Raw genomic sequence first — 22,580 nt, forward strand, 5'->3', positions numbered from 1 at the left:
GCAAAATAAATCTAATAAACTCTCCGGGTCGTATTTTGACGTCGCGCATAAGTCGTTACCTCATTTCCTTTCCGCAACGTAAGAGAGTGAGCGCGCGGAATTTTGATAGAAAAAGTATCTTCGAGTCAGATTTATTTTACTTAAGCCTGCTTGTGTTAGTTTTAAAGCAGTGACAGAAAATGAGGACGCTAGAAGAGGTGCGGGCCACGCTGGAGATCGCCAAGCTAAAAGAAGAAGACTTACAGCCGACAGTCCGCTGTTTGTCGTTCGGCGAGAACGTCTCCTCTGCAGACTACTGCCTGATGGAGCTGGACGACACTCTGTGCAGACACGTCGAAGCTGGCGACACGTGAGCTGCTCATGTTGGGGACACATGTGCTTAATGACATGTGTGTGGGGAATGGTTTGCTGGTGGTTAGTTTGTCCTGTGGCTGTTTTCTTCAAAAGGTCTGGGTGTTAATCTGAGCTCTAAATGTCATTTACAGCAGAGGTTCTGGAACTTCTAGGGGCTGGAGACCCCTTACAGAGAAGAACATTTTCCAGGGACTTCATCATAAACTTCATGCTGATTGAAATTGTTTACTGTCATTTTAACCTCAAAATTGCCATGGGAGTTATTTGTTTATTTATTTATTTGGTTAGATATGTTTGTTTTACTGTAGAATTGGTCCCTACATGTGTTTATACACTTTTTTTTAAATGATATAACGCAGCTAAAAATTGACTAATTTATTTTGAGCCCCCCTAAGCTACTTCTCGCAGACCCCAGTTTGAGAACCTCTGATTTACAGTATGTTGATGTGAACCACATGTACAATACAAGAAACTGAATTAGGAAGGTTGTATCAGTTTATTTAATGGGAACGTTTCATAATTTTTTACAAGTTTTCACGTGTGTCAGGATTGTAGTAATCAATTTCAACTAAATTCAGTTTCAATTCAGCTTATAGCACCAAGTCACAACAAAAGTCTCAGAGCACTGAACAGAAACATTCATATATAAAAGTCATAATTTAACATGAATTATCTGAGGAGCAGACTGCTTTGAATTTAACTCCGTCACAGAACTCTCATCGTGAGCAAGCATGAAGGCAACTGTGGAAAGGAAAAACTCCCACATGAGGAAGAAACATTTAGCAGAACCAGGCTCACTCTGGACATTTGCTTAAGAGGAACAGATACACAATGATCACATGTTAAGATAGAAATAGTATAAAATGAAAACAATTCTATTTTAACAATTAATTTAAGAAAATGAGGTCAATTTGTCCTCTAGTAGTCTAAGCCTATAGCAGCATAACAAGCCAAACTTAATAATAGGATAATCAATAATATTCAGAAGTTCCATTCACAAGTTTAAGGATTACTTGGGGTGCAGGGGTGGGGGGGGGGGCACAAGGCAGCAGAGCACAGAGGTAAAAAATGACAGTGTTAGTTGTATTAAGCAGCTACACATCATATCGGCATGTTTCATTAGAACAGTATTTATGACGACACAATCCAATTTCTGTAATAATCTACAGCAACTATAGACTTTAGGGCTCCAGTCATCGCCCATGACAGCACTCCTCATATGGGAATGGTAATTTTATTTCATACAGGCCTACCTCCACAGCCTTTCAGCATGTCAAATGTGTTAAATGTGCTTTCAAAAAGTGGAAAGGCCAGATTGTAATTGATCTATATTAGATCTACTAAGATTTGTAGGTTTTTATGGCACAAATAAGATTGTAGTATCTGCACTTAAAATAAATGTATAAGGTGGTTGAGATAATTTAGTAAATATTAGTAACATAGCAGCCGGTTTGAAATATGTGCATGTAAGTGATAAATTATAACTTCTCTTAACTTTCCTCTTCCCCAGTCTTGTAATACGGGGGGATAAAGATGAGCGTGCAGTACTTTGCAGCAGAAACAAGACCTACGATCTAAAAGTAGCCAACACTTCTAACCTGCTGCTGTTCGTACCCAGATGCAACACAGCAGACAGGCTGACGAGCAGTCAGGACAGGCTCCATGTGCAGCACGCTCAGGTGCGGAAGTCAAACACACATTTACCTCTCTGCCGTCGATGTGTTGGGGATGATTGAACACATTGTACAAGCATAAACTGACTAGCTCCTCTCCATCATGTTTTTGTTAGATCTGGGGGTTTTGCAACAGCTACTGGGAACTGAGAAAACAGCGGCCAAAGCTGAAGAAGCTGAAGAAGCTTTTGATGGAAAATCCATATGAAGGCCCTCCATTAGGGGGACAAGTGGAAGTCACAGAGAACAGGGTGAAAATTTGTGTTGAAGACTTGTTGAGTTTATTTCTATAAAACATTCTTGTAGTTATATAAACATGTGGTTTGCTGTGTCGACAGTACACAATGCAGGATCTACTGGAGAGGATCCAGGCCAGTGAGGAGGAGATAAAGGACCACTTGGAGACCATCCATGCCTGTCAAATAGACGGTAACGTAATTTCTGCAGAGGCATATTCCAGCACTGGAGGGTTTGTTCTGTTTTTTACATGTAGTCATGCAGAGTATTCTTGTTTCCTTCAGGATTCTGGCGTGTGCTCGACTTTGACTATGAGATGAAGCTGCTCGGTCACGTCACTCAGCTGGTGGACTCTGAGTCGTGGTCCTTCAACAGGGTCCCCCTTCAAACCAGTCTGGAGGAGCTGGCTCCCCTGGAGCCAAAGTAAGTTCAGACCTTATACTTAAGTTCACCTCTAGAGATTTAAGAAATGTTTCACATAGTGGATTGTTTTCAGATGGATGGAAAAGGTTTATGAATAAACTGTCAGACCCATGACCACGTAAAATTAGGGCTGAAAAAATTTCTGGGGATTTTTCAAAGTGGAAAACTTTCCATGGGAATTAACAGGAACTTATGGTGATAAAAAGGAATGACTTGGAATTTAAATATAAATTTATATAATTGGTCCTGAACCGGGTTTTAAATATAGATATGGAAAATCTAGTTTAGCATAAACTTGACTAAAACAACCAGATTTTATAGCTATAAAAAATGATAAGCTGTCGCTTGGACGTGTAGGAACAGATGAAATAATGACACATAAAAAGTTTAGTTTTATGTTGATACAGTTCCCAAAAAAAGCCTAAATAAGAATTAAACAACATCTAAATGGTTTAGTTTGGTGTTGTGTGGATGAAGTTTGTCATTTTTGTGCATAAATGTAGTTACTGTCATTAAATTTAGTGAAACATGAGAAAACATTTGAAGTGATTATTTTGTTAAAAGTTGTTTTCATAATTTAAGAAGAGGATTATAACAACACAAACAACAGTAGAGTTGTGTATAATCCATTGTTCTCATAAATGTGTTGCTGACTCAGAACTGTCATCAGAAGTACCACTCCTCATCAGAGCAGTTGTTAAATCTAGTTTTTTCCATCTGAGGCAGCTGGCTAAAGTAAAGCCGATTCTTTCTCAGCCGCATTTCGAAACAGTAATAATCCACGCCTTAGTGACCACTCAGCTGGATTACTGTTACGCACTCTATACTGGAACCAGTGACTCGTGTATCTGTCAGCTTCAGAGGGTTCAGAACGCTGCTGCACGACTTTTAACTGGCACACGAAAGTTTGACCACATTTCTCCAGTTTTATCCTCCCTGCACTGGCTGCCTGTACTTTCCAGGATTCATTTTAAAATTATTTTATTTGCTTTTACAGCTCTTAATGGACTTGCCCCGCCCTATCTGTCCGAGTTGCTGCATCCATACACATCTCTCGATCCCTCAGGTCATGTGATCAGCTGCTCCTGAATGTGCCGAAAACAAAGCGTAAGCTCAGAGGAGACTGTGCTTTTGCTGTGGCAGCTCCTAAACTGTGGGACGACCTTCCCTTGGACATCAGACAGGCCTCTTCCCTGTCTGTTTTTAAATCACTTCTTAAAACCCATCTCTTCTCCCTGGTCTTTGACACTGTTATGTGCCTGAGGCACATTATTGTTATTATTTTTCCTTTGGACATTTTGGGTTTGGGGTTAACTAATAAACCTTTTAATTGTTTTAAGATTTGGCCCATTTTGTGTTGACTGCTCTCTGGCCGCCCTTGGATTTTTTTGGGCTTCGTTTACCACCTTGCTTTTTTCTCAGCTGGAAATGGTAAATTTTGTTAACTTTTGTCTATTTTTGTTGTAACTTAGGCCTGGTGGGACCAGTTGTCCTGTTTTCGCTTTTCTTTTACAATAGGTGTTTTTATTTAGGTTTTGTAGTCTTAGTCCGGTACCAGCAGTGGCTTTGACAGCCCTGTATAGGGTTGGCCCACTGCGGTACCTTTTGTTTTGTTTGACTTTTCATTCATTCAACCTTTATTTAGACAGATAAGTCACATTGAGCCTAGAAGACTCATTTACAAGTGAGATCTGTTTATACAGACAGAAAGCAGTGAAAAATGGACACATAGGAATTGGAGGCGAAAAAAATTCCTATCTGACTTTTTTTTTCCTACCTGAGATGAAAAAACTCTGATATTAAAAAAAAACCTCGCACAAACAAGCACATAGTGACTTTGACATTCTGCAGAGGGGGACAACGAGAACGATGAGCAATGTCCATAGATGCTCTCGAGGGCACTGTAAGAGTTCTGATAAGATAATCAGTCAATGTCCTCCAGTGAGATCCATAAACATTCTCGAGGTATGTCGAGGAATGGCCAAGAATAACATCTATGAGAATCCAAGAGTCCTGAAATGATGACACAAAGTTTATTCAGCTGGTTTCATCTGGTTATCAGTTGGAAATTCCTCAGGAAGGTTGTGGTGAGCGTCAGATCACATGTTCTCCAGGCAAATTTAGATAAGATGGCCTTCAAGTCCAGCCAAAGGAGCCACATTCAGATAAACACACAGTTGTTTTGGGATCAGTCAGAACTTAATGACATCTACCTTGAGTCTGTGTTGCTCCAAATGGTTCCGAAATGTCCAAATTACATGGCCACACCAATGGAACGTGACTGAGTAAAATCCCTGAGATCTGATCCATTCAGCCCAAAGCATTTGAGTCCGGGTACTCGAGACACGAACCAAGCCATCATAAAGGCAAGCAGCGTGATCGGGCCCAAATTTGCTGCCGACGACTTCCTTGATTGTCGATAAAACCAGCAACCAGCCGAATCCAAAAACAAGAACCAGTTATTGTAAATCCAATTAAATATGCGTCCTTAAAATCCACAAATGGCAGCAGAGATGGACACATTATCAAGTCTTCCAGTCGATGAGATATCCAGCTGCGTGCGTGACAACAGGGCAAATCGGCTCGCCTAAAGCCTCTTCTCTTCGAAGAAATGTTATCAATTGTGTTGAGGGGCCAACATATCAAAACAAAACAAGTCCATAATTATGGTTCGGAAGATATGCAAGAGAGGCTCTAAAGCAGTTTCTCAGACAGAGCAGCAAAGCAAAGCTTACTAGGTCCATCTTTCTATTAATACTTTGGGGTTTTTTTTGTGTCTTTCTGGTGGACACGGAAATTAGGAGTTCTTACTCATCTTCTTTTTTCCCCGCAGGAAGCCTGTTTTTTTAATAAATTGAAAGTTTGAATCTGTATGTTTTGAGTCTGTGTTCTCCTTAATATGTTATGTTATTGGTGGACGTAACATATTAATGGGGGCTCGTCCGGGACCTGAAATGTTGACTTTTAATTATTTCAATCATTCTTTATTGTCTGACTGTATGATTGATTTATTATGTGTACTGTACAGCACTTTGGTCCTGTGGGTGTTTAAATTGCTCTATAAATAAAGCTGGTATGGTATTAATGACGTCAGTGTGCAAAGTAAATAGTTAAATTTATTACTTTCATAAACTATAGGTCAAACACATTATACGACTTTGACAAAACAAAATGTTTACATTTCTGTTTGATATGGTAGTTTGTTTGCTGCCAATTTAGTTTATTTCCACCAGTTCCTATGAAAAGTTTGCAATTTGGAATACCTGTATTTCCCAAATTTTACAACTGAATGTTCATGGAAAATTTCCTGAAATGTACCTGAAATTTTCCACCCCTTTGCAACTCCAGAGTAGAGAAGTTCGACGAGTAGCGTCCACAATATTCTCTTTCTGACTCACAGAGAAATGGTCGAGCACTGTCTGGGATGCTACGGAAAACGCTTCACTGAAAACGGTAAAAAAAAATCTGATCGTAATATTATTGGACCGGTGGTAAAATGTTAGTTCTAAAACCAACCGATCCTCATCCCTCCACACAGACAAGGTGTTTTATGTGCTGCATGAGGATAAGGTCTGTCTGGCCCTGGCCCTGATGCTGCTGCAGAAGGCTGTCAAGTTCAACCTGAAGGAGTTTCAGGAAGTCTGGCAGCAGAGCGTCCCAGAGGGCATGAGTACAAGGCTGGACCAGCTAAAGGTAATTCTGGTTGGAAGACAGATTCCAGTTTAGGATGTACTTTTGTCAGGTGGTTGGTGTTTAGCCATTAAAAAAATCTAATAAGCTCCCTTGTACTACGGTAGTTTTAATCAAATCATTATTCCTACTTATTCTGCATGTTGTTGTATTTGAGGCAGTGGTTCAGCTTCCTGAACCTGACCTGGCTTTGTGAATCTTCCAGGGCGTCGCTCTGGTGGACCGCACCTCCCACCCAGAAACCATCAGTCTGCTGCAGGTGGAGGACCTCCCAGAGGATACGCTGGAGCGCTTCAACTACCTCTTCACACTCAGAGAGAAATGGACAGAAGAGGACATTACACCATACATACAGTTGGTGCTTTCTGTTTTATAACCAGATTCTGTTGCTCCGGTTTCCTCCCACAGACCAAAAACATGCACGATAGTGTTAATGTTTACGAAGCAATCACACTGTTGTGATCCATTTTTCTTCTGTTCGCTTTTCGGCCAGCTTCTCGTCCCGCAGTATTCAAGCTATTTCAACAAATCATATGTTCAGCTCTTTCAGGACAATCCTGTTATGACTTTTGGTATTGGTGCAACTTTAGCTTTTTTTTTTATTTAGCCTTTTCTGCCATTTTTTCCTCATAGAAAATTAACTGAGCTCATTTTACATCCTTCATATCTTTAGATCTGTTTACAACCTTTTACTGCTCCTTTCACATTTTGTTCTGGTTCTTCTTTCAGCTTCCTCCTGCAAATTAAAGCTTCTTTTTTCCACCTACTTTCATCTAATTTCAGCTGTTTTTTCAGCTTTTGTGCTCCATTCAGATCCTTTCTGCTAACTACAACATTTTTGTGCTTCTTCTAACACCTTTCTTCTAATTTCAGCTTATTTCTGCAAGTTTCAGCTTTTTCTGCTTTCAGCTACTATTTAGCTGTTTTATGCTAATTTTAGCTTTGTCGGCTAATTCCACATTTTTTGCACTCATTTTAACTTTTTTCAGCCTAATTAAGCAAAAATGTTCTCTCTCCACTTACTTCTGGTAACTTAAGCTTCTTTCTGTTTTTGTAGCTACTTTTCAGCTTTTTCTGTTGCTAATTTCAACTTTTTTCATATAATTTCCACTTCTTTGTGCTCATTTCTGCCTCTTTCAGCCTAATTGGGCAAACCTGTTCTTTCTGCTTTCTTCTGCTAATTTAAGCTTGTTCTATCTTTTCAGTTACATTTTTAGCATGTTTTAGCTAATTCAACTTTTCCCGCTTTCTTCTGCTTATTTCTGCCTTTTCAGCTACTTTTCAGCCATTTTGTTTTTGCTAATTTCACCTTTTTTAAGCTAATTTCCTAATTCTTGTGCTCATTTTTGCTAATTTAATCTAATTCAGCAAAAATGTGTTTTTTCTGCTTTCTTCTGCTAATTAAGGCTTATTCTTTCATTTCAGCTACAATTCAGAATTTTTTAAGCTAATTTCAGCTGTTTTCAACAAGATCTTCAGGAATAAGCACTCGCACTGCATTTTCGCATTAAATGCAATTTCTCTAGTGGTAACTATAAACTGTCCTTAGTTGTACAGTAAGTGAGAGAGTGAATGGTTGTTTGTCTCGTTTGTCTCTCCGTGTCCCTGTGATGGACTGGAGACCTGTCCAGGGTGCCCCCCACCTCTGATTTTAGGCTTTTCCCTTTTTCTCCTCATTCAGAGACCTTTGTGGAGAGAAACAGACAACTGGAGCCCTCCTGACCAAATATGCTCGATCGTCGACACAAAACGGAGTAAAGGTCTTCAACTCCAGAAGACCAGTGGCCACATGAGCACGTCAGCTGTTGAACTGGATTCACATTTGGAAATTTATTGCGTCATGTTTGTTTTTGTTCTATTTCACAATATTGAACTCGGATTACGTAAAATGTTATTTGTTAGCTTACACACATTCTCATAAAAATGTACCTGAAATAAAATTGTTAGATTCTTGGCAAAAAGGAAATTTGTTTTGTTTTTTCTGTATAAACGTGTAATAAAAGTTGTATGATAATTAAACATTTGTAAATTGCAACTGATCTTTATCTATTTGCCTTGAGCAAATTAACACCAACTGAAGGGAAATCAAGAGTTAGTTTTTCCCACAAGGTGGCAATCTACACAAGAAGTTCCCAAACTGTTCAGCTCCTGAGCCACAGAACCGCTGCAGAAACTGCTAAAGCTAAATTACAGCAAAACTTGGAATTTGAACCTTTTCTGTTTTCTTGATTCTTGACCAATAAAGGCAAGGCGAGCTCTATTTTTAACAAAATAATTAAAAACTTGTTCTGTGTTATTTGAAGAAAAACCTGACCTCAGATTTGTCTGTAAATTTATGGTAATTTAAAACTAGTAAATCAAAGTTTGTAAGCTTAAGCCACACAAATGTTAAAAACAATGAATTATTTATGTTTATATCAGTTCTGCAGCGAAAGGCATCTTGCAGAAGGCAGATGTAGTCCAGCTGTTCTGTGATGAACCTGAGCCCACTTGAGGATGGATTGCAGCATCAGTCCTGATTTTATGTCTCCAAAAGTTATCAGATTATTTTCAGGTTCTGAGTGGAAGTTTAAAGGTCAGTTTGGGGATGACGCTTTATAGGTGGTGTTGCAAACTAAATAATGAATTCTAGACAAAGAAATTCCCCCAATCAAGTTATATGTATCCATAAAAAATATTTTATCTGGTCACATTTTTCTGAGCAAGTCTGAATCAGTCTGACTTGACAATGATTCATCCCACTTCCTTTTTTTGAATTAAAGTTGATTTTAGTTCCCTCATTCTCCATCATCAAGCCTTTTTCCTGTTTTTCTTATTCTGCTTTCTGTCAGCAAATTATTAATGTCTCAGTTGAGATCATCTTTGTCTCATCTTTTCACTTCCAACAAATTCTGCGGTGACCAGAATTGAAATAATTACAGTGGAGGGGAGAAACTGACGGCTGAAAGTGTAGAACAATTAATGCTTTAATCACGCACTGGTATTTTAAGGTCACGTTTTACAGTAGTAGTACACTTTAAAATAAAGCCAAGACAAAATGTGGATAAAACAACATGAAACTTAAAACAGTAAACATTAAAAGTAGCATTTAGAAAATAATAAAATCTCAGGACAGTGTTTCCTTTTCTTACTGCATATTCTGTGTGAGGCTATTATTTGGCTTTCAATGATCATTTGTCTTTATTTAAATTTTTTATCCTGTACCTCACACACATATTTTTTCATCTGTTATACTACTACTTATACAGTACATGAAAAAATGTGCAGTTTTCCATGCTCAATTGTCAGTATGGTATAAAAACAAATAAAAAACAATCATAGTTTGGTCATATCAACCTTTTTATACTGGGTTTGGAGTCTCTAAGCCCTCTTTAATCCAGATATATTATGTGGCATTACTGAACTTTAAACAGCAGCCACTGTATTTTGTTTTAAAAAGTTAGATTTAAGTGTTGAGAACGACTTGAATCCATGAATCCACATGCTATCTTGGCAGCATGTCCTGCAGGTCAGCCACCACATATGCAACGACGGCCCATAATGCCGAGCAGAGGTCCATGTCTCGAGGGTTCTGAACCGTCATGGTGTCCCCCTCACTGTGGTGGAACCAAAAGTAACGACTGTCTGCCACGTGAAGGCTGGCCCCTGGACGAAACGTAACAAAGTCACACACAGTGATGATGAAATGCAAACTGGAACACAAAACAGAAGCTCAAAAAAATCCTGCATCCAAATATATTACTGTAAAAAGAAACATCATAAATGTTTTCAATTTATTCTAATATCAAGCTGGGCTATGGAGCTAAACAGCTGCCACATCTGGCCCAGTCTGAACAAATGGCACTGCTGCACTCCTCTCCGCAAATCTGCTCTTAGCACAACAAGAACCACAACATGTGATGGTAGGATGTAGGATGAAGCAGGATTGCTTTGACATGACTAGCTGGGATAGTTTTGAACATTCAGACCTGAAGTCATTTGCTACGATCCAACAATGTTCAGTCAGGTCATCTGGACGGTTTCTTTTGTCGCTGAGACGTTTCTTCCTTCAGCCAAAGGACTTCTTCAGTCTGAGGAGCCCACCAAACCAAATTGAATCCCACAAACAGCTCACTCCCAGAGTGGGATAAAACCAGTTTGCTGATGATAAGATGGCCTCCAGGGCCCGCCTTCTGCCCCGTCGACTCCCCCAAGGCAGACCATGCCAAAATGGTTCAAATCACCAAAGTTCATGCTCATTAATCCAGGTATAAATCTAACAATGTTCAGTCAGGTCTTGAGGCCATCTTATCACCAGCAAACTGTTTTTTTTTTCCACTGGAGGTGAGCTGTTTGTGGGATTCAGTTTGGTTTGATGGCTCCTCAGACTGAAGAAGTCCTTCGGATGAAGGACGAAACATCTCAGCAACAAAAGAAACCGTCCAGGTGACCTGACTGAACATTGTTGGATTTATACCTGGATTAATGATGAACTTTGGTGATTTGCTACAATGTTTAGACTCAATGATTATTTTTAAAAAAGTATTAAATGTACTACATATTTACAACCATGTACTTTGGTTTCTGGGGTTTTAATAGTATCTAATGGACTGATGTTTCTTCTTTTATAGAACGGTAAAGGTACCAGCGGTGGATCTACAGTAATAGTTTTCCTTTTCAAAGTAATGTGCATAGCAGAATATCATCAGAAGTATTACACTCATAGGAACAATATAGCTATAATTTATTTATTCACTGTCTTTAATACATATAGTACATATATACGTACATATAGTGCCAGTTTTAGGTGAAAAATAATTCTGCTTTCGCTGTTAAATTAAGCCCAGCTGATATTGTACCCTCATCTTTCTCCTGAATAACCCACAAACGTTCTGTCCCCTAGTCAGGAGAAAACAATCAGCAATGCGATCTGGTCTCAGTCCTATGAATCCCAGACAGGAAGGAATTTCTCTCAGACTGCTGCTAATTTAAAGCAGTTTTTGAACCCCGTGAAGATTTGTAGCGATCTGTTCCTGCATTTGAACAAGCGTGCTGAACTTCTGGATTATTTTGATATAAAAGTACCAAAGATCAAAATGCCTACAAAAACAACTTGTGTCCAAATGAACCTGCATTATTCTTTGCTAATTTATTTTATCAGACTGATTTTCTGGCATCCCTTTTGCACAGATATTGAGTAAATGAAGTGATTGCAGCATTGCAGAAGAAACTGAGCAAGATGCCCTCTGAACCTCCGTTTCTTCACAGCAGCTGTTCGATGCTTCATGAAGACGACTGGCAGTCTGTTGCATTTGTTTTACTTAAAGACTGGATTAATGGTTTTACGAATAAAAATCAATTCTATAAAAGCGGCAGAAGATGAATATGTTTGAACATTTGTTCTTTTTTTTTCTGACTTTATATACTTTTTCAGTGTTTCAGTTCTTTGTTCCACTTACCAGAAATGTCTTTGACCACTTCCCTTTACTGTTTTATAGTCTGTTCATATTTCATATTTGTTTTATACAAAGCACTTTTAAGAGATGAGATCACTAAAACTATTAAAAAAAACAATAAAAACTTTATGGTTGTATCTAGAATATGTTCAACTTTAACATCTATTTCAAAGCTTTGTATTTCCATCTTGTGGTGTTAATATATGGAGCTGCTGGTGGTTGCACACAGACAAGTGGGGTCTACAGACCTGGTACTCCAGCCTGCATCCACAGTGAGATGTCTGTCCCCTCCCCATTCATCTCCAGTTTGGTCGTATTAATGGGGGCTAAAAGTTTGACCACTTCTTCCATCACCTGTAGATATAAACATAGAAATGTGCTCTTAAATCAACATAAGCTTATTGTTTGTTTAGAACAAAAAAAAAATCTAAATTTGTCACACAAAGACAAAATTTCAAGATATATAATCAAGTATTTAAAGTGTACAGCAAATACTGGGCTGTAAGTTTGTTAAAAGAAACAGCATTTATTTCTGTGGCAGCCAAATTTTCAATTTAAATGACCCCAAAAATGATTCACTTGTAGATTACTTTCTAAAAGTTTCATCAAAACTAAACTGCATGACTACATCTCTTGGGGTTGGTGAGATATTTTGCTAATAGACAAAAAGAGTTGGCTTCAACAGTTAAGCCTAAATCTAACAAAGTTAAGTCAACTCCTCTGGACAGATTTTTTTTTTTAATTGTTGAAACGTTTCATCTTTTGTCCAAAGGACTTGGTCAGTCTGAGGAGCTGCATGGCACCTTCTCATAGTGGATCAACCAGTTTGTTGTTGACATCCAGAACTGGCTGTTCACATGATATAGATAGGAGGACCATCAGCCTGACAACCGATCGTTAGTGCCCTGATGGCTGCTTGCTATTCACAGAGGGTTGAGTGATACTAGCAATAACAGCATTGTAAGAGGGGGACAATAGGACACAGACGCCTCCGCCCTGTTTAATGATGGATGGGTTCTTTTCACAAAGATGGCCTCCTTTACTCCTCTCTCAAACCAAAGTTCCTCTCTGTCCAGGATGTGAACATCTTCATCCCTGAAAGAGTGACCGCTGGCCTGGAGATGAGTGTAGACCGCAGAGTCCTGGCCTGATGATGTTAAGCCATCCATCCATCCATCCATCCATTATCTTTACCCGTTTATTCCATTTTGGGTCACGGGGGTCGCTGGTGCCCATGTCCAGCAATCACTGTGCGAAGGGCGGGGTACACCCTGGACGGGTCGCAAGTCCATCACAGGGCCACGTAGAGACAAATGAAACAAACAAACATTCAGTCTCTCACTCACACCTAGGGACAATTTAGAGTCACCAATCAGCCTAACATGCATGTTTTTGGTCTGTGGGAGGAAACCGGAGTACCCGGAGAAAACCCACGCATGCACGGAGAGAACATGCAAACTCTACCCAGAAACGCCCCTGGACCGGGGTTTGAACCAGGGACCTGCTCGCTGAGAGGCAGCAGCTCTACCAGTTGCGCCACCGTGCTGCATGATGTTAAGCCTAAAGTTTAAATTAATTTCAGTTTATTTATGTAGCACCAAGTCACAACAGAAGTCATCTCCGGGCACTGCACAGAAACATGCATACGTAAGTGACTTTAACTTTAGTTTATGAAAAGTTCTTGCACAATGAGTAGCATAAAGTGTGTGCTGTGAATGCCTCTCAGCTAAAACTTCAGCAAATGTTGGCACAATATTTGTAAAATGAGATGAAATACTGTAATTTTTTTTTTTACTATCATTATTATTATTATTATTTTCTTTGGGGTTTTTAGGTTCTTTTTTGGCAGCATGGTGGCGCAACTGGTAGAGCTGCTGCCTCTCAGCGAGCAGGTCCTTGGTTCAAACCCCGGTCCAGGGGCCTTCTGGGTGGAGTTTGCATGTTCTCTCCGTGCATGCGTGAGTTTTCTCCGGGTACTCCGGTTTCCTCCCACAGTCCAAAAACATGCATGTTAGGCTGATTGGTAATTCTAAAATGTCCCTAGGTGTGAGTGAGAGAGTGAATGGTTGTTTGTCTCTATGTGTCCCTGTGATGGACTGGAGACCCGTCCAGGGTGTACCCCGCCCCTCGCACAGTGATTGCTGGACATGGGCACCAGCGACCCCGTGACCCAAAATGGAATAAGCGGGCAAAGAAAATGGATGGATGGAGGTTCTTTTTTGGGTTATTAAGTTCAGTTGGCAGCTGCTGCCTCTCAGCGAGCAGGTCCTTGGTTCAAACCCCGGTCCAGGGGCCTTTCTGGGTGGAGTTTGCATGTTCTCTCCGTGCATGCGTGGGTTTTCTCCGGGTACTCCAGTTTCCTCCCACAGTCCAAAAACATGCATGTTAGGCTGATTGGTAACTCTAAATTGTCCCTAGGTGTGAGTGAGAGAGTGAATGGTTGTTTGTCTCGTTTGTCTCTATGTGGCCCTGTGATGGACTTGCGACCCATCCAGGGTGTACCCCGCCCCTCGCACAGTGATTGCTGGACATGGGCACCAGCGACCCCCGTGACCCAAAATGGAATAAGCGGGTAAAGAAAATGGATGGATGGATGAAGTTCAGTTGGCTTGTTGCCATCTTGAATTGGGTTTGCTTTCAAACGTAATCAGTCTTAGATGTGCATCTGACGATTATTTTCTAAAAGTTTCAATAAAATCCATCTGGTGGTTCATAAGGTCTTTTCTAAAAGACAAACACACACACACATGCACACACGCACACACACACACTCATGCAATAACACCATCGTCCACCTTCACCTTTTGGCAGCAGGTGATTTTTTATTTTTTTTAGCAAGTAAAAGCTGCACGAAGCCAAAATAACCTCAAAGTTTTAACAGTGGAGAATTGATTTTAGTCTATTTGCCCTGCAAACCACTTGTTCAGAGGTCAGGTTATGACCAGAGGTAGTTAAACATTTCTTAATCAAAGAAGCAACGCTTCAAACATTGAAGCAACATTTTATGATCGCAACAGGTTTCTAACACTCATCAGTTTATAGAGTTAACATCATCAACGTGTGTAAATAACAACTCTGTTTAGATTTGATTTTTTCTACCTTTTGTGCTGCACGACTGCCAGTAAACTGCAGACCAACTGGGGCGAATGTCCCCATGTCAGACTCCATGACGAGGTCAAAGTTGGACACGTTCACCTGAGTGGGCAAAGTAAAAAAAAAAAAGAAAGTATGAGACTCAGAAAAGCAACAAAAGTAAATATAATTTACAGTAAAATCTCAGGTTTGTTGGAATGTTTATAATTCATACATGAATATATTCATTTCATAGTCTCAGAAAGTTTGCACATTAAAACAGCCACAAGGAGTCACTAAAGAAGCCACCAATAAAATTCTACTCATGTAAAAAATAAATCTTATCAGCACACTTGGTAGTTAGGGTAAGTGGTAGCAAATGTAGTAATCTGCTCCCACAAAAATGCAATAAATGTATATTTCTAGGTTTAAGAATGTCGTTTATTATGGGTGTGAGTCTAATGAGCTCTGAAAAAAGCTGCTGTAGGACTTTAGATGGAGCCTTGACACAGAGACAGTCTGGGAGGAAGCCAAGGTCTTTCCAGTTTGCTGAGACCACATTTCCACATTCCCACAGTGTGCTTTCACAATGCTCAACCCTTCCTGGTTCATATGTGGAGAAAACATGTTGCCTTTACAGCTCCTGCAGTGTGTTTTGTAAGCAGCAGAACCTTGTGTAGATTAAAGTACTGCTGTGCTCCGACTCCCCCCTGCTCCTCAGCTGTCCACAGCACCGTCCGCAAAGTTCTTCTTGGGCGCAAACCTGTGGAAAGACACAGATATCAGTGAGCACAGCTTCAATATATTATTATAAATATATAAAAACCTGCTTTTCCTGAGCACACAGCTCATCCCGAACTGTGACATGTTTCCATCCGTGAAGCTGTAGTTGTTGAATAACTCGCAGTTCTGTTTATTTAGTCTGTTGGTCGACAGATGCTGTTCGCAGTTCGAGGAATTGTTTTGTAATTTAAGTTTGCAAATAAATATGCTGCGTGTTCTGCCTCTTATGGCGTTCAGTCAAAGTTGCCTGGATTTCTTGGATATCCACAAACTACACGTGTATTTTCTTGTTACTGTAAATTGGCTGTATTCATTTTGATACATTAGAAAAAACTAAACTGTTATGTTCACCCAAATTCACGATTAGGCTTCTATGATGGCAGTGCGTAATTATTAACTATTTTATAAACTATGATTTCTGTCAGGCAGCACGGTGGCGCAACTGGTAGAGCTGCTGCCTCTCAGCGAGCAGGTCCCTGGTTCAAATCCTGGTCCGGGGGCCTTTCTAGGTGGAGTTTGCATGTTCTCACTGTGCATGTGTGGGTTTTCTCCGGGTGCTCCGGTTTCCTCCCACAGACCAAAAACATGCATGTTAGGCTGATTGGTAACTCTAAATTGTCCCTAGGTGTGAGTGAGAGAGTGAATGGTTGTTTGTCTCGTTTGTCTCTATGTGTCCCTGTGATGGACTGGAGACCCGTCCAGGGTGTCCCCCGCCCCTCGCACAGTGATTGCTGGACATGGGTGCCAGCAACCCCCGTGACCCAAAATGGAAGAAGCGGGTAAAAGATAATGGATGGATGATTTCTGTCAATTATTTTAATTTTTGCATCAACTGTAGATTTTAGTTTTTTTAGTAGTTTAAAGCAGCTGATTGTAAAATTAGGCCATTTATTCAACTTGAAGCTGAGCAAGGATCGAGAGTGACATCAGCATACACAGGAAACATGAAATTTGTGTCGAAATAGTTATATAAAGTTAAACAAGATGAAAACTGTTTCATTACTTGTAAAGATTTACTGATGTAAGGCACTTTTTCATTTCTTTACATGCTTCCACATGCATGCACAGGTGGAGGTTTTTTCTTTAATTTACCATGCAGTGTATACAGCATGTCTATCTGTGACTTACCTAGGTCCTTGATAAGAGACAGGGCCTCCCAGGAAATCATGGCTCCGCCTCCATCATCCATGGCACCCTGGCCCACATCCCAGCTGTCCAAATGGCCGCTCAACAAGACAACCTGACGAAGTTTACACGTACAGAGAAAGTGTGTGAACATCGAGAAGAGAGACTACAACATTGTGTGTGTGTGTGTGTGTGTGTGTGGGGGGGGGGGCAGGAAGTCTTACAGCTAACACTATCAAAAACTATGCCTGTGATTTATTGACAAAATATTATTGGTCTGCCTGTTAACCAAGAAATAAAAAAGTAGTTATAGTCATTATTGTCCCAAACAGCACCAGTACCTAGATCCCGACTCAAATGTCTAAACCAGTGGCTCTCAAACTGGGATCCCCAGACCCCCAGGAGTCCGTGAGCCAGTGCTTGAGGGTCCAAAAAAAATAAATAAATAAATAAATAAATAAATAAATATATATATATAAATATATATATATTTTTTTATTTTTTTTTTTTTTTTTTAACAAGCACGTAGATGTTCAATAACCAGTTAAAATACACCAAAATGCAGGAAATCACATCTACTTTTTTCAAAATTTTCTGGGGGAGGATCCCCAGACTCCCTCCCCCAACCATCCACCCACCCCCAGCCCACCCGCTATTTGCATTACAGCATCGATCAGTTTACAAATTAAGCCCTGTTCCTTAGTATGACTACTGTAATTTCTGGACTAGTGAGCGCACCCAAATATTTACACAAAATCTAAACGATAATAATAATTTTGTACATATATAGGCTGCACTTGTGTATAAGCCTCGGGTGTCCATGTTGTTGCGTGAGACATTTACTCAGAAAGATTTTTTAAACTTTTCATTAAATACATACACAAATACGTACAGTATTATTTTTTTTTTCTGAACAGTGCTCGTAACATGTCTGGTTAAAAAAAATGCAGTAGCCTACCAGGGAGTCATTGATCGCTGTCTTCATCTTCCTCCTGCAGAGGATTTTTTTTAACTGTCATCCAAGTCTTATTGAGTCACGAGGACCCCCCCCCCCCCCCCAGGAGAGATGTGTATTGGGCAGCTATGTGAGCGCCGGGGTGTGATGAGGCTAAATGTTTTGGTGGCAGGAAGCTCGTTAGCCCGTCAAAAAACTAAAATATATCAATTAGCCGCAGCATTGTATAAGCCGCGGGGTTCAAAGCGTGTGGAAAAAGTAGCGACTTATAGACCAGAAATTATTTCTGTTATGAATTTTCTGTAATAATTTGAAGAAGTGGCGATACATTTATGTTCATTATGTGAATAGGTAAAGTTTTAAAGTGTTTTTTGATACTGTTAATTTTCTCAAAAATTGGCCAAGTGGCCATGGATGCAGATATGGAGGTAGAGGGAGTGAGGACAGATGTTGCAGAAGACAAAGTATGATGGAGGATGACTCTCTGTGGCGATCCCTGAAGAGGGAACGAACAGCCGAACGAAGATAATTGCTTGATCTTTTCTTTTTATCCAGTGTCCAAGAGTTTCAAAAACTCCCAAATTATTAGGTACCAATCTTTTGTAAAAAAAAAAAGGTACAAATAAAAGTTTGTTTCACTTAATTTAGTCTAGACCAGATGCAAAATAAAAGGCAAACCTGAACTAACTACCATCTACTGATGTAAAAATATAAAATAAACTTGATATAAACACTCACATGCTTCTCAGCTAGCTGAGTGATGGTGTGCTATTTTTACACAGATGGAACGTGGATGATTTTGCATATTTTATGGTGTTTAAATGATACAAGTGTTGCGAAATGCACAAATTACGACTCCTTTTTGATTTTTCATATTTCCACCTCTTGCACTTCTTTGCTGCTGTAGCTCACCACACACCTAAAGCTTCTCTGTGCTCCTAATGTGAAACAACAAGCAGAACTTCAAGCTTCCATGTTTCGTCTGAATCGGTCATTCTTACTCTGCCTTGGTGCAGAATCGCTTGAGATAATATCTTCCACCGCTCCGTTTCTGTTGTGGTAGTTAGCAAGAAGCTATTTAAAAAACATGTGCATACTTTTTCCAGATGAGAGTGGTGATTGCCTGTGACTAATGTATTCTTTGTATAACTGCATGCACTGGACCCTGACAGTTTGGTATGGACACATGTACAGCTACACACAGCCCGAAGTACACACCACAGCCACTGTCTTCAGAAAGATATGTAATCTGATATATACTTAAAGTACACAGTATTCTCCGTCTACTGTACAGTGTCCCCTCTTTCTTTCTAAAATGACTTATTCTTATTATTCTTTAGTCAGACTCAGTCTGTTCTATTTATTGGAAACTGGAGGCCAGCCATGGATTCTTTGTGTTAAATTATCCTTCAAGCAAGCCACTAAAATCTGTTTTATAGTGTACACTCAGAAAGAAAATGATTACCTTACACTTATTTCTGCGAGAAGATACTACAAAGACCTTTTACACACAGAGAAAGCTGTTCAAGTGTACTGAGTATCCTCTTTGAACTTCTCGTTTCAAAAGTGGTGAGTGTGGAAAATAAGTAAAGACACAGCAATTTCAGAAGACTCTGACGGACAGTCTAACTCTGGAAATGACTCACTAAACCTCAAATAGACATTTGTCTTTGAGCAACACACACATCAAAGCCACAAATGCTTCTACTGCAAGTTGGTGCATGCATCATGTCCAAAAATGATGTCAACCCTGTGATGTTTCAGTTCCTTTTTCTACAATGATGGGCCAAGCACTGGTTTCCAGATCAGGAATGGTAACCGCTTACATCAGCTGTAGTCCTGGGCTTTAAGTTTATGATGGTCTGAGTTAGCTCATTAGAGACTATCTAACAAAGTTAAGTCAGGTCTAAACTGACCTATTCTGAATGTGAACTGAAAAGAGAGATTTGATGGTTAACACAGACAAACAAGTGGATGAGTGGGTGCTACCTGCTCAGGGTGCTGCCAGCCTCTTATCTCAGCTACCGTATTAAAAGAGTCAACATTTGGGAAGGTCTTGGCGTCCATTTTGAGTCTGACCACGATCTTCTGTTTCCGTTGGGCCATGCGCCACATCATCTCTGCATCCTCCATGGTGATGCAGGCTGTCGGAATGCGCTTGACTCCATCTTGGTAGTCCTGCCAACCTGTGTGGGGGCTGGACATAGAAAGGCGAGGACAGGAGATTTGTGTTGACTGAAATGATGGAAAAATTGGGGATAAAGTCCAGCAGGCTTTTGAAAGTGGTGAAAAGTTTAAAGTTTGCTGATGACTCTGTCATCCTGTCCCTTCTCAGCAGTGATGACCCAGACTCTGGGCATGTGGTCGGGGACTTCACTGAATGGTGCGTCTTCCTTTTTAAAGGTAAATGTTTCGAGATGGTCGTTGATTGAATGACAAAAGACAATTCAGTTGCAGCTCCTGTGGTCTTTAACGGTGAAGCTGTCAAGGTGGTGCATCAATATAAATATCTGGGAACTGCTCTCGGTGACAAACTGACCTTTGACCCCCCATGTGAACGCACTTTTTAAGAAGACCCACCAGAGAAAGTGTTTTTATCGGAAGCTCTGTGGTTTTAATGTTGATGTTACTTTTATGAGAATGTTTTATTGAGTCTCTTTTAACTTTCACCTTCATCTGTTGGTTTGGACTTTAACGTGTAAGAACAGGAACAAACTCTTGAGGATTGTCAGGATGTGCAGCAGAACTGCTGGCATAGCCCTACAGAACCTCACTGACCTACACAAGGTGAGGTCAGGGAACAAGGCCAGGCTGATTCTGGCAGATCCTGATCACCACTCCATGGTGAGTTCAGGTTGCCTCCATCTGGATGCAGGCCTCTGCTGCCCAGATGTAGAACAAAAAGATTGAAAAATTAATTCACCCCTGTAGCGATCAGGCTTCTCAACAAACTGTGATGATTTCATGTATTGTTATTTTGGGGCGGCTGTGGATGAGTAGTTAGAGCAGTCGTCCTCCAGCACAAGAGTTGGGGGTTCCATTGGTGTATGAATGTGATAGAACACTGATTATTTTTGTAGAGCTCTAGTAGAGTGCTGTATGAATGGGTAAATGAGGGCACAGATTGTAATGTAAAGAGCTTTGAGTATCTTGATCAGATAGAAAGGTGCTATATAAGTACAGTCCATTTACTATTTAGTTTAGCATCTCAATGTCTTGTCTAGTATGGATGTTTTATGTGCCTACTGACTGTGAAACAAATTGCCCCTTGGGGATAATAAAGATTATTGAACTTGAAAGGATAAGGAGTCAAACAAACTTAACCTGTTAATCGAGAACGGAGTGACAGATCTAATGAGTGTGGCCACAGCTCCCAGTTTGACTGCTTCTGAAGCACCATAAGCACGGTAAGCCACAGTCTCGCCGTAGCCGACAAAAGGCTGGTTAAAAACCACAATCTTCCCGGTGGCCTCACTGGCTCTACGCTTCAGCTCATCAAAAGACTGAACCACCAGAACCTCTGCCTCAATACCTGAGAAGATCAAAAAGAAACAATGAGCATTCAAAGGGACAGGATGACACATTTAAAATCTGTTTATGTTGTTTTACCCTCAGGAGGTGTTCCTACACTGCTGCCCAGTCCAAGTATAGCCAGGCTTTTGTTCCGGGGCGCAATCATCTCTGCACTCTCCTTACCTCTTACCCAGTGGGGAATTTTTACTGGTTCTGAGCAGGAAATCGCACGAGAGAACACAAAAACCGAACGCCAAGAATCAAGATCATATAAAAAAAAAAAAAGTCTATACAATTTTTACTGACTTACGACAACCTTCAAGAACACTCACCCAGATGTACATCCAGGCTGTCCTTTCTCATTGCATTGAACATGTATTTAATAGCCATATCCAAGTTCTGGGAGCCACTGACCCGGCTCCCTATAGTGTCTGTAAAGTCAGCCAGCCGGCTGTAAGAGCGGTTCTGGGCAGCTCCAAACACAGCCAGCTCAATGATACTTTTTGCCACATCAGCATATTCTGCTACCTCCTCTGCTATGTTGGAAGCTGGAATTAAAAACAAAAGTTTAATTTTATTCCAAGTTTCACATATTTTCACCCAAATAAGATTTGCAGATGACACTTTGCTGATCCACGCTAATTTAAAATGTGACTCGTTGATTAAAGATGACAATGTTTAACTACTAATGAATAGAAACATATATTTTTATTGATGTGAGTGGCCAGATAAAAGAGATTACTATTTTATATTAAAAAAATTACATTCACTTGGTCTTGGAGGTTGTTGTTGATGAAAATCTGAGTTGTCACGCATGAACTAGGTTAGCAGAAGAATTTTTTTAATCGTTGTTACGCAGATGACATGCAGCTCTACATCAAAACTGGTTCTGCAGGTTCATCACTCTCCTCTCTCACCACCTGTCTTGAGGAGGTAAAAGTCTGGATGAATGCCAACTTTCTCCAATTAAACACGTCAAAAACAGAAACTATTTTGGTTGGTACCCCACATCAGACTCACTCAACATCTATCTCTACCATAATCTTCTCTGGGAAAAACATTCCTTTTCTTACTTTGGCGTATTTCTTAGTTCATATCTTAGATCTTATTACTGTTTTTCTTTACAATTTGTACTTTTGTTGGATGTAACTGGGACCCTGTGTACACAATTTCGTTCCACCACGTGTACCACATGTGGTGAGAGTGACAGTAAAGACACCTTGACCTTTTCTGATACAGTGATGTAAGATTTGATACTCATCTGTCGCCTTCATGCTTGCTCAAGATGAGAGTCTGTGATGGAGTTAAACTCAAAGCAGT

At 40.2% G+C, this 22,580-nt stretch overlaps 2 protein-coding genes across 2 annotated transcripts; one reads left to right on the forward strand and one right to left on the reverse strand.

Moving 5' to 3' along the window:
- Positions 1-175: 175 nt before the first annotated feature.
- dscc1 (DNA replication and sister chromatid cohesion 1) lies at positions 176-8,283 on the forward strand. The gene is made up of 9 exons (XM_037677061.1): positions 176-349; positions 1,865-2,033; positions 2,144-2,278; positions 2,366-2,456; positions 2,549-2,687; positions 6,088-6,140; positions 6,226-6,380; positions 6,583-6,731; positions 8,059-8,283. Exons 1-9 carry the CDS (start codon positions 180-182, stop codon positions 8,168-8,170), a joined length of 1,173 nt encoding a protein of 390 aa, XP_037532989.1. The 5' UTR covers positions 176-179; the 3' UTR covers positions 8,171-8,283.
- A 1,575-nt stretch (positions 8,284-9,858) lies between these two features.
- LOC119410343 (carboxypeptidase Q) lies at positions 9,859-22,534 on the reverse strand. The gene is made up of 10 exons (XM_037677254.1): positions 22,450-22,534; positions 21,593-21,808; positions 21,357-21,473; positions 21,072-21,279; positions 19,737-19,944; positions 16,796-16,907; positions 15,556-15,647; positions 14,912-15,007; positions 12,061-12,166; positions 9,859-10,022 (listed from the first exon to the last, which is right to left on the reverse strand). The coding sequence occupies exons 1-10, from the start codon at positions 22,532-22,534 to the stop codon at positions 9,862-9,864; spliced, it is 1,401 nt and encodes a 466-aa protein (XP_037533182.1). The 3' UTR covers positions 9,859-9,861.
- Positions 22,535-22,580: the final 46 nt, after the last annotated feature.

The sequence above is a fragment of the Nematolebias whitei genome, chromosome 5, assembly GCF_014905685.2.
Source record: "Nematolebias whitei isolate Nwh7 chromosome 5, NemWhi1, whole genome shotgun sequence".
Lineage (NCBI taxonomy): Eukaryota > Metazoa > Chordata > Actinopteri > Cyprinodontiformes > Rivulidae > Nematolebias > Nematolebias whitei.

Bases quoted from the DNA above. Each gene is read 5' to 3' on its own strand.
- dscc1 (XM_037677061.1), top strand. From the start codon at position 180: ATGAGGACGCTAGAAGAGGTGCGGGCCACGCTGGAGATCGCCAAGCTA. The intron at 350-1,864 runs GTGAGCTGCTCA...CCTCTTCCCCAG, and splicing joins CACGTCGAAGCTGGCGACAC to TCTTGTAATACGGGGGGATA. The intron at 2,688-6,087 runs GTAAGTTCAGAC...TCTGACTCACAG, and splicing joins CTGGCTCCCCTGGAGCCAAA to AGAAATGGTCGAGCACTGTC.
- LOC119410343 (XM_037677254.1), bottom strand. From the start codon at position 22,534: ATGAAGGCGACAGATGAGTATCAAATCTTACATCACTGTATCAGAAAA. The intron at 21,280-21,356 runs GTAAAACAACAT...TGATCTTCTCAG, and splicing joins TGTAGGAACACCTCCTGAGG to GTATTGAGGCAGAGGTTCTG. The intron at 15,008-15,555 runs GTTCTGCTGCTT...TTGCCCACTCAG, and splicing joins AGTACTTTAATCTACACAAG to GTGAACGTGTCCAACTTTGA.